Genomic DNA, 12,524 nt, shown 5'->3' on the forward strand with positions numbered 1-12,524 from the left:
AAGAAAACCCACCTGATCATCTCAGTGCAGAACAAGCATTTGAGAAAATTTAACACCCTTTCATGATAGAAACATGCAACAAAGTAGGAACAGAAGGAAACTTCCTCAACATACTAAAAGCCATATATGAATAACCTACAATGAACATCATACTCAGTGATGAAAGGTTTTCCTCTGAGTTCAGGAACACAGGAAGGATGTCTGCTTTTGCCACTTCTATTCAACACAGTAATGGAAGTTCTAGATTGAACAATTAGGCAAGAAAAAAAAAAGACATTCAAACTAGAAAGAAAGAGGTAAACTTACGTCTGTTTGCAGATTGTATGATCTTATATGTAGAAAACCCTAAACATTACATAAAAAACTACTTGAGAGACTTCCCTGGTGGTCTAGTGGTTACGAATCCTCTTTCCAGTGCAGGGGACACAGACTCGATCCCTAGTCGGGGAACTAAAATCCCACATGCCATGGGGCCACTAAGCCCACACCACAACTACAGAGCCCACGTGCTCTGGAGCCTGCACGCCACAACTAGAGAGCCCACGTGCCACAACTACTGAGCCCACACGCCACAACTAGAGAGAAGCCCGCACACCACAACAAAGATCCCACGTGCCGCAACGAAAGATCCCACGTGCCGCAACTAAGACCCAACGCAGCCAAAAGATAAAATAAATAAATACATATTTAAGAAAAAAACTATTTGAACTAATAAATGAATTTTGTAAAGTAGGATGCAAAGTCAACAGACATAAATCAGTCACAGACTTCCCTGGTGGTCCAGTGGGTGAGACTGCACGCAGTTCCTAATGCCAGGGGCCTGGGTTCAATCCCTGGTCAGGGAACTGGATCCTGCACGCATGCTGCAACTAAGAGTTCTCATGCTGCAACTAAGAAGTCCACATGCCGCAGCTGAGTCTGCATACTGCAACTTAGAAGCCATCATGCCACAATTAAAGATCCTGTATGCCGCAGTGAATATCCCACATGCTGCAACTAAGACCTGGCGCAGCCAAAATAAATAAATAAATATTTAAAAATAAATAAAAATAAAATGGTAATCTTTAACAAAAATCAGTTGCATTTTCTACACTAACAGTGAACAATTTGAAAAAGAAATTACAAAACAATTCCATTTACAAGTAGCATCAAAAAGAATAAAATACTTAGCAGTTAACTTAATCAAGGAGGTAGAATACTTGTACAATGAAAACTATAAAACATTGCTGAAAGAAATTAAAGAGGATGTAAATGAATGGAACCACATCCCCCCTGTTCATGGATTGGAAAACTTACTATTGTTAAAAAGTCAGTACTCCCCAAAGTAATTTATAGATTCAGTGCAATCCCTATCAAAGCCCCAATGACATTTTTTTTTTGCAGCAATAGAAAAAAAAAAATCCTAAAATTCATATGGAATCTCAGGGAACCTCAAATAGCCAAAACAGTCTTGAAAAAAATTGAACAAAGCAGGAGGACTCATACTTCCTGTTTTCAAAGCTTACTACAAAACAACAGTAATATAAACAATATGTTATTGACATAAAGATAGGTATAGAGACCAGTGGAATAGAATAGAAAGCTCAGAAATAAACCCTCATACATATGGTCAAATGATTTTTGACAAGGGTGTCAAGGCTATTCAATGGGGAAAGGACAGTCTTTTCAACAAATGGTGCTGGGAAAACTGAATATCCCAATGCAAAAGAATGAAGTTGGACCCTTAGCTAACACTATATTCAAAAATTAACTCAAAATGGACCTAAATATATGACCTAAAACAATAAAACACTTAGAAGAAAACATAGGGCAAAAGTTTCATGACGTTGAATTTAGCAGTGATTTCTTAGATATGACACCAAAGGCACAGGCAACAAAAGAATAAAAATAGACAAGTCAGATTTCATGAAAATTTAAAAATTTTGTGCCTTAAAAGACACTCTCCACAGGGTAAGAAGGCAACCCACAAAATGGGAGAAAAGATTTGCAAGTCATGTATCTGGTAAGAGATTTATAATATCCAGAATATATAGAGAACTCCTAAAACTTAACAACAACAAAAAATCAATTTTAAAATTTAATAGACATTTCTCCAAAGAAGATATTCCAATGTCCAGAAAGCACATGAAAAGATGCTCAGTATCACTAATCATCAGGAAAGAATGCAAGTCAAAACTAAAAGGAGATACTAACCCATTAGGATGGCTGTTATCAAAAAATAGAAAATAACAAGGATGTGGAGAAATCTGAATCCTTGTTCACTATTGGTAGGAACGTAAAACGGTACAGCTGTTGTGGGAAAGAGTATGGCAATTCCTTAAATCAATTAAAAATAAAAATACCGTATGATCCAGCAGTTCCACTTCTGAATGGAATTATATGCCAAAGAACTGAAAGCAGGGACTGAAACAGGTATTTGTGTACCTATTTTCATAGCAGCATTATTTACAATGGCTAAAACTTGGAAGCAACTTAAGTGTCCATCAGTGGATGAATGAATACACAAAATGTAGTATATACATACAATGCAATATTATTCAACCTCTAAAGGAAGGAAATTCTGACATATGCTACAACATGGATGAACCTTGAAGATCTTGCGCTAAGTGAAATAAGTCAGTTATAAAAAGATATACTGTATGATTCCACTTACATGAAATACTTAAGAGCAGTCAAAATCATAGAGACAGAAAGTAGAATGGTGGTTGCCAGGGGCTGGGGAGAAGAGGCAACTGGAGTTAGTGTTTAATGGATATAGTATTTCAGTTTGGGAAGATGAAAAGAATGGATCGGAGCAAGGAGGAAAATCTGAGATGATGATTGTGGAGGTGGAGAGGAATGGAGTGAGGAATCTGTTAAGCTATGTCTTAATTTAGTCAAGAAGTTTAGCAGAAAGAAGAGAAAAGGTCATGCTGTGTATATAGGGCCATAACTATATTACTTTTCTATCTACTTATGTTAGTTACTGTACTTTTAATGCCTTGCTGTTGTATTCTATTTTAGACTTTGGAGTTAGTGCTTTTTTAGCAACTGGTGGTGACATTACCCGAAATAAAGTTAGAAAAACCTTTGTTGGAACCCCTTGCTGGATGGCACCTGAAGTTATGGAACAGGTACTGTGTCTTTTGTCTTTTTAAAACGATTTGGGGTTTTGTTACAAAATTGAAAAAATTGAGTAGTGTTTGCTTTTGTTTGTTCTACTAGGTTAGCTTTGGGAAGTACGTCTCTGTTCCTTAAGACTGGTCCGTGCTTAAAAAAAAAACAAAAAAACTCTAGAATCTTAACAAAGGACATATGAATCTCAAGATTTATACAAAAGGCAACCTAAGGAATAATATAATCAAGATTGATTTAATGCTAATATCCTTAGTACAAATTAAATGACCTGACTTTTTTTACATGTAGTTTCATTGCTATGGCTCTTGAAGGACTAGTTTTCTCCAAGTCCCTCTTTCCCGGTTGTCGAACAAACTGTAGTCTGATGTCGCTCATCCCATCACCTAATGGAAACTGCTGTTTCTCCAATCCAGTGCTCATTTTTTGCTCCTTGTTTCGCTCTCTTTGTGGCATTTGAAACTGTTGACCTTTTCCCCCTTTACTCACATCCTTAGCTTCCTCATTCTTCATCTACTTGTCGGGCCATTTCTCTGGCTTCTCTTCTGGCTTTCCTTCTACTGCTAAATGACACTGCTCCCCAGCACCTTGTTTCTGACTCTTCTGTTCTCTGACGACACATACTATTTTCATCTCCACTTCCCACCTGTTAATTATTTCTAAATTATATCCAGTCGAGTCTTGTTTTTTAAGCCTCCGGATAGATATTTCCAATTCCCTATAGATGTTTTACATAAATGTCTTATGTCAAACTCAGTATGTAGAACTGAATCTACTTTTTATTCTGTTACAATAAAATACAATACAGTACAGGCCTATATTGACCCTGTTGGTGAGGGAAGGCTTCCCATGCTAGGGTTATGGGGATGGCTGAATGCACAGCACCTGACACTGGGCCTAATGAGATTGACAGCAGTTTATTATTTGTATGTACACATATCTGGAGGCAGAGGACACTGCATGCCCCACGGGGTTGCACTTAGGAAGGAAAAGAACAAACAGTTGCTGTAGGAGACAGGCTTTGTAGTATCAAGAGAGTGATATGCCCTTTGGTTTCCTTGTGAAGGTGTGATTGGCTTGTTTGAACAATTCTGAGGGCTGGCAGGGAAACCTGCTACTCAGGAATAAGCAGGAACTGTACCTGATGCATTTGATATGCAGGGCTGTTGGGCCTAGGGGGCCTTCTCCTTGGGAGGAGACCGGGGAAGGGAACTTTCGCTTACGTCAGTAGAGGTCCTCCTGTTTACCCAATGTTGAAGCAGCACGTAATATGGAGCTTTAATTTTAGGTCTCAAACCACACACTCCCCAAACCTGTTTCTCCTCCTATATTGCTTAGGATAGAAAATTAAAATATTTAATTATATAATATTCTGGTGACAGTATAAAGGAGAGAAATTTGGCAACATATTCACACCAACAACTTTAAAAATATTCTCACCCTTGGTAACTTTTTTCATTCTAAAAATTAAGGTGATAAAACAATACCATAACACAGAGGAATTAATGGGGAGGGTGTGGGACATATATGTAATGGAGTGTTACGCAGCCATAAAAAGGAACAAAATTGGGTCATTTGTAGAGATGTGGATGGACCTGGAGACTGTCATACAGAGTGGGGTGAGTCAGAAAAAGAAAAACATTAACGCATATATGTGGAATCTAGAAAAATGGTGTAGATGATCTTATTTGCAAAGCAGAGATAGAGACACAGATGTGGAGAACAGGCATGTGGACGCCAAGGGGGAAGGGGGGGTGGGATGAACTGGAAGATTGGGATTGATGTATATACACTATTGATACTGTGTATAAAATAGATAACTAATAAGAACCTACTGTGTAGCACAAGGAACTCTACTCAGTGCTCTCTGGTGACCTAAGTGGGAAGGAAATCCAAAAAAAAGGGGATATATGTATACGTGTGGCTGATTCACTTTGCTGTACAGTAGAAACTAGCACGGCATTGTGAAGCAACTATACGCCAATAAAAATTAATTTAAAAAAAGAAAAAAACAATACCATAACATAGGAAATTGGGAAAACTATGTCTAAGACTGCCTAACACTTTTTTTTTGTTCTAGTTCTTTCTAGTTTTTTTCTTTAATAGGCTATATATCTGTTTGTAATAGGATCAGAACTTATGAAAACTTTTGTAATCGTTTTTCTTCATAAGTGCTTTATCATATAACATCATAAAGTGGTTTTCCGTATTTTCATATAGAATTCATTAATTTTGCTTTTAGTTGAGTGTATAATATTTTTTTAAGTGAATATACCATACTTAACTATTTCCCCATTGTTGGTGAACATTCATTCAGTTTTCTTTCTTTCCTTTTCTTTTTTCCTCTTACCAAGTATATTTGGCTTTTGCCAACTTTAGATTATGTTTTATTGGCTTAAAATTTATGGTTCTTGATACATATTAGAAGCTCTCTTTTAAAAGTGCTTTTAGGGTGGTAAAAATAATCTTGTACATCTCTCTGTTCTGTACAGGTCCGGGGTTATGATTTTAAAGCTGACATCTGGAGTTTTGGGATCACAGCAATTGAACTGGCCACAGGGGCAGCTCCTTATCATAAGTATCCGCCAATGAAGGTGAAGCTCACATTCAAAATACTACCCCAGCTCATGCCTCAATTCTCTTTCAGAGCCTTACTTCATTTGGCATTCTTTTTTTGTTGTTGTTCTCCTTCACTTTATTTATTTAACATCTTCATTGGAGTATAATTGCTTTACAATGGTGTGTTAGTTTCTGCTTTATAACAAAGTGAATCAGCTATGCATATACATATATCCCCATATCTCCTCCCTCTTGCATCTCCCTCCCACCCTCCCTATACCACCCCTTTAGGTGGTCACAAAGCACCGACCTGATCTCCCTGTGCTATGTGGCTGCTTCCCACCAGCTAGCTTTTTTTTTTTTTTTTTTTTTTTTTGCGGTATGCGGGCCTCTCACTGTTGTGGCCTTTCCTGTTGTGGAGCACAGGCTCCGGACGCGCAGGCTCAGTGGCCGTGGCTCACGGGCCCAGCCGCTCTGCGGCATGTGGGATCCTCCCAGACTGGGGCATGAACCCGTGTCCCCTGCATCGGCAGGCGGACTCTCGACCACTGCGCCACCAGGGAAACCCTAGCTAGCTATTTTACATTTGGTAGTGTATATATGTCCATGCCACTCTCTCACTTCATCCCAGCTTACCCTTCCCCCCACCCCATGTCCTCAAGTCCATTCTCTACGTCTGCATCTTTATTCCTGTCCTGCCCTTGGGTTCTTCAGAACCTTTTTTTTTTTTTTAAGATTCCATATATATGTGTTAGCATACGGTATTTGTTTTTCTCTTCCTGACTTACTTCACTCTGTGACAGACTCTGGGTCCATCCACCTCACTACAAATAACTCAATTTCGTTTCTTTTTATGACCGAGTAATATTCCAATGTGCCACATTTTCTTTATCCATTCATCTGTCAATGGACACTTAGGTTGCTTCCATGTCCTGGCTATTGTAAATAGAGCTGCAATGAACATTGTGGTACATGACTCTTTTTGAATTATGTTTTGCTCAGAGTATATGCCCAGTAGTGGGATTGCTGGGTCATATGGTAGTTCTATTTTTAGTTTTTTAATGAACCTCCATACTGTTCTCCATAGTGGCTGTATCAATTTACATTCCCACCAGCAGTACAAGAGGGTTCCCTTTTCTCCACACCCTCTCCAGCATTTATTGTTTGTACAGTTTTTGATGATGGCCATTCTGACTGGTGTGAGGTGATACCTCATTGTAGTTTTGATTTGCTTTTCTCTAATGATTAGTGATGTTGAGCATCCTTTCATGTGTTTGTTGGCAATCTGTATCTTCTTTGGAGAAATGTCTTTTTAGGTCTTCTGCCCATTTTTGGATTGGGTTGTTTGTTTTTTTGATATTGAGCTGCATGAGCTACTTGTAAATTTTGGAGATTAATCCTTTGTCAGTTGCTTCATTTGCAAATATTTTCTCCCATTCTGAGGGTTGTCTTTTCGTCTTGTTTATGGTTTCCTTTGCTGTGCAAAAGCTTTGAAGTTTCATTAGGTCCCATTTGTTTATTTTTGTTTTTATTTTCATTTCTCTAGGAGATGGGTCAAAAAGGATCTTGCTGTGATTTATGTCTATGTTTTCCTCTTAGAGTTTTATAGTGTCTTGCCTTATATTTAGGTCTTTAATCCATTTTGAGTTTATTTTTGTGTATGGTGTTAGGGAGTGTTCTAATTTCATTCTTTTAATGTAGCTGTCCAGTTTTCCCAGCACCACTTATTGAAGAGGCTGTCTTTTCTCCATTGTATATTCTTGTCTCCTTTGTCAAAAATAAGGTGACCACATGTGTATGGGTTTATCTCTGGGCTTTCTATCCTGTTCCATTGATCTGTATTTCTGGTTTTGTGCCAGTACCATACTGTCTTGATTACTGTAGCTTTGTAGTATAGTCTGAAGTCCGGGAGCCTGATTCGTTTGACATTCTTATCCATAGAATTCTGCCCTGCATTCCTTCTAACTCCTGTAGCAGTTAAAATCTCTATGAGATATTTGGTATTTAGCATTGGGTGACTTTACATTGTAGTTGAGCTTTTTATATGATGACTCACCATCTCCTGACTGTGTAACTAGTTTGATATTAGGATCTGTTGTGTCTTATTTTAGGGTGTGTTCCCCACAGTCACTTGTGTAGAACAACCTCAGTGGGGATGATGATCATTTCTACTTTATAAGGTTGTTGGAAGGGTTACATGTTAATAGTAATTATCACTAACATTGATTCAGCACTTATCTGTGCCAGGCACTGTTTTTAAGTGCTTTTAAGTGTTTTAAGTGCTTTTTATATGTTAAATAAGATCCATGCAAAGTGTTCATGTGCCATACATATATATCATTCTCACTGTTATTGAATAAAAGTTTGCTTTGAAGTAGGACATTAAGGAGCTTTTATTAAAAGGCCTTTTATATCCTGAAGGAGTAGTTACCTGAAACGTAGTTTTTAATCCTAATGCCCCAACGTTAGTAATAAATGAGTTTTTTGTGTTTCAAGATGGTCCTGCCAGTACTGTTGGCAGCCATTTTTATCTGTGTGACCCCTTAATTATAATATGCACATGAATTCTATTTGTTTGTAACTGTAGCTGTTGTTTATAGTTCTGCTTGATCTCTTTACAAAATGCCCTATGACTGTTTAAATTGGTGACCACCGTTGTGAATTTTTGTCATAGTGATATTATTCATATATCTATGTTCTTGGTGCATTTTAGAACCTTTAAAATGTTATTTTGTCCCCTTTAACAATGTAGAGAGGGACAAAACCAGTAAGCAGATAGTATGAAAACCCTCTCTATATCTGCATATTCAAAACATATGTATATTGACCTATATATTTGATGCGTGAAAGGTTAGTGATATTTTAAGGCCACGGTTTTTTCTTAAAGGTCAAGATGCCTAGGTGTAAGTGAATATTCACAAGGTTTTGAAAAGGATGGTTTTTTAATAACTGTAAGGTGGGAGGCTATTTTTAGGTCCAAGAAATGGCTTATTTTTAAAAAGAGATGGGGGAGGAAGATGAGGTTTACTTTATATCATTGTAGGCAGTGACTCCTGCAGTTGTAGCCAGACATATACATGTTAACCTGTTTGCTCAAAACGAGAAATACTGCCAATCTTAGTAGTTCCCTTTCAGTAAATATAAATTGAATCTGAATAGCAAGTAATAATTCTGATTATAGCCTTTTAATTTTGGTGTTGACTTTGTGCTCAGAAAAATGGCTTATACTCTTATTAAAAAGTCAAACAGTATAGAAAAACACAAATCATCCCAAATTCCACCATATAAATGTGACCTTTATTATTTACATCTCTATGCATCAAGATAGTATGTTGCCATGTCAGTCAAAGAAGGAAGAGATTTCGGATGGACAGTTGCTGCAGGGAAGGTAGGAAGAATGCAAACTAAAAGAGGCTGTAGTTTTGTTAACTGGGACATCATCAGTGATTTCTATGATTGAAGTTTCTGAGGAGTTCTGGGAAGAGGAGGTCAGGTTACAAGGGGTCAGGTTGGAACAGAGCCATGAATAGGTAAAGTCAGCAAGGTCACACTCTTAATTTTGCTATGGTTTTAATTTTTTTAAGATAGTTTGCTGGTATAAGAATGGGGACAGAGGACATGAAGAAAGGATTCCAACTAAAGGACATACAGTACAATGTTGATACAGTTGAGCCCTTGTAGGCACATGCCTGGGAAGCCAACTATCTATAAGATACTGTTTATATGGAAAACACCTAAATAACTCTAGTTTCCAAACAACTGGTCTAGATGTGAACTTTTAGAAAATGAAATCTGCTCGTATGTTTGGAGGTTGTCTATATTGAAAAAACTTGGCCGCAATATTTAATTTACTTTACTGAGTCTTCTGAAGTTTATATTGTATTAAAAATTCTTACAGGTTTTAATGCTGACACTGCAGAATGATCCTCCTTCTTTGGAAACTGGTGTTCAAGATAAAGAAATGCTGAAAAAGTATGGAAAATCATTTAGAAAAATGATTTCATTGTGCCTTCAAAAGGATCCAGAAAAAAGGTAAAATATGAGATAAAGCTTACTTTTCTCTTCATCTAATATATAAACCATTGGGGAAGCCTAAGAATCACATACATACATGCCATACATACATACATGCACAGCAAATTCAAAGGAACTAAATACAAACATTAGGAAAAAAATGCACAGACCATTATACTAGACTGGAATGAGTGAATTACTTTCTCTCTTCTTTTTAGTATACAGTGTACCCTAAATAGTTAAGCTATTTCCTGGTTAATTTCTTATAATTATAAATTTCTATGTTACTGAAATGCCAAGTTAGTGGGAGGGCTTATTTTCAATTTGCATTTAAGAGTTGTAAGTAAAGCAGTATCATAATGCTCTTTACAATTTTAATAACAAGAGCAATATACATAGCAAATATTATATTTAATGTCGAATAGTCATACTTATTTCCTTACTAGAAAGATATTTTAGTTAAGTGGACCAAAAAGTCAAAGAGCTTATTGTTAACATTAGAAAAATTGGGTGGCATGTAAGTAAGAGAAACATGATCATCTAATGTGTGTATCTTCATGAATTAAACAGAAGCATAGAATGTTGAAGATCATTGAATACAATCTTTTATCTTTGAGGTCAACCAAAACTCCTGATTTCTAACCTTGGGCCCTGTTCCCACTCTGTCTTATTTTTCTGTTTCACATAGTATATACATAGTCCACTCAGTTTCTTAGCACTAAGAGGTCTTTAATTTTGATTTTTCTAAAGCTCAACAAAAGTAAAAGATTTGAACTGACATCCTTGATCATGTCTTTAGTATATATCATGGGCTTCAAAATTTACTGTTGGAAATATTGGAAAGGGTAAGAAAACAGGCAGTAAAATTCAAACCTTTGTTTTTAGAACTTTTTTTCTCTTTCTGAATAAATTGGTATAAAACATAGGTAATGCTTTTGCTTCTGCCAAGTTAGTTGACTAAAATAACAGAATTCTCTTGTTACAAACACCCAGAAATGCTGGCTAAATCTATCAAACTTAAAAAACCAAATACAGAGATGAACTTGCAATAAAGGGATGTCTTCAGATGCCAGAATTAATAAGGAAGCCATAAATCCAAGAACTATCATAAACTAATTCTGTGGCTCCCCTCAGTAGGACACTATTCATTCCAATAACCTACTGGTTTGGATTTTTAACTTCCAAGTGGGGACTGGAAATGAGATATTGGGCCTACCCAATGGGGATTTTGAACTGAGATCTCTGCTTAAAGCTAGGACATTCAGAAGTCTGCATCCTGAGTAAAAGGAGAGACCAAAAAACAAAAAAAAAATCTGTCCATCATCACAGAGACACAACAGAAATCTTTCCTGAATAATCCAGCCCTCTGACCTGGACATTCTGTAGGTTTACAGTCTGAATTTATACCCATATTATCCAGGAATCCACAGGATTAGAAAGTAAAACAGTTATTACTAAGCCAGTTTTATTTCTGGCAGAAGCAATTGGAAACTGCACTGTTAGAATACTTCCAAAACTCAGGTCCATGAGATTCTTTTTTTCATTTTTTAAATTTTATTTATTTTTGGCTGTGTTGGGTCTTTGTTGCTGCGTGCAGGCTTTCTCGAGCTGCGGCGAGCGGGGGCTACTCTTTGTTGCGATACATGGGCTTCTCATTGCGGTGGCTTCTCTTGTTGCGGAGCACAGGCTCTAGACACACGGGCTTCAGTAGTTGCAGCACGCGGGCTTTGTAGTTGTGGCGTGCGGGCTCAGTAGTTTTGTCACATGGGCTTAGTTGCTGCGTGGCATGTGGGATCTTCCCGTACCAGGGACTGAACCTGTGTCCCCTGCATTGGCAGGCAGATTCTGAACCACTGCACTGCCAGGGAAGTCCCCTATGAAATTCTTGCACTGAAGAGATCACAATCCAGAATTACAAAACGCACAGTGTAACACTACCGCTGTGAACTAGAAGCAACATTCGAAGAAATAACAGCTGAGAATTTTCTGAATTGATGAAATACCTTTATTTTCAGGCTAAGGAAATATCACCCCAGATTCCAAGTGGTATCCCTCTTTTCCCACTTGTACACATTGTCATGAAACTACTGGACACAAAGGCAAAGAGAAGCTCTTAAATGCGACCTGAGAGAACAGATTACGTACTGAGGAATAGCAGGCAGATTGACAGCCACTTCCCCAAAAACAACAGTCAAGGCCAGAATATACTGGAACAGTGCTGAGAAAAAAAAAGCTGTTAACCTAGAATTCTCCATCTAGTCAAACTATCATTCAACAGTAAGCATGAAATTAAGTTATTTTTCAGGCAAAAATTGAGTTTTCTAGTCATGTTTTAATCACTTAAAGAACTCCTCTAAAGTGTATTTAGAAAAAAGGAAGTGAACCTAGAAGAAAAGAATGAATCATAAACAACAGTGTTGTGCAAACTGTTGAACATTTTGAAATTGTGACTGAATGAAAAAAATAGGAATGGTAATGTCTACTTTCAGTTTGCATAGCACTTCCACACTGACTCTCTCTTTTAATCTGTAAGAATCCTCTGAGGCCCTGGTTCTCAAGCTTGAGTACATATTGGTATCACCTGGGGAGTTCTAAAAACTGCTGATACCCAGGTTTGCCCCCACAGATTCTGCTTTAAGTGTTAAGGGGAACAGCCTGGGCATCAGGATTTTTTTTTTTTTTAAATAAGATAAGACTTTATTTCTCTCTTGTGTAACAGTTCACATGTGGTATGACAACTCTATTTCAGAAGGGCAATCCAAAACGTAGGCTGCTTCTACCTTGTTGCTCTGACATAGCTAGAATATGACCCTCATGTCTTTAGTCCCAAGGATTTT

General features: G+C 37.4%; 1 protein-coding gene across 1 annotated transcript in view; it reads left to right on the forward strand.

Moving 5' to 3' along the window:
• Window positions 1-12,524, forward strand: part of OXSR1 (oxidative stress responsive kinase 1) — a 100,400-nt gene that overhangs the window by 63,020 nt on the left and 24,856 nt on the right. Inside the window, exons 6-8 of the mRNA XM_079934513.1 lie at window positions 3,004-3,113; window positions 5,607-5,708; window positions 9,572-9,705. Of these exons, the coding sequence (XP_079790639.1) occupies window positions 3,004-3,113; window positions 5,607-5,708; window positions 9,572-9,705 (346 nt within the window). The remainder of the gene's footprint in view (window positions 1-3,003; window positions 3,114-5,606; window positions 5,709-9,571; window positions 9,706-12,524) is intronic.

Source organism: Stenella coeruleoalba (genome assembly GCF_951394435.1).
Source record: "Stenella coeruleoalba genome assembly, chromosome: 10".
Classification (NCBI taxonomy): domain Eukaryota; kingdom Metazoa; phylum Chordata; class Mammalia; order Artiodactyla; family Delphinidae; genus Stenella; species Stenella coeruleoalba.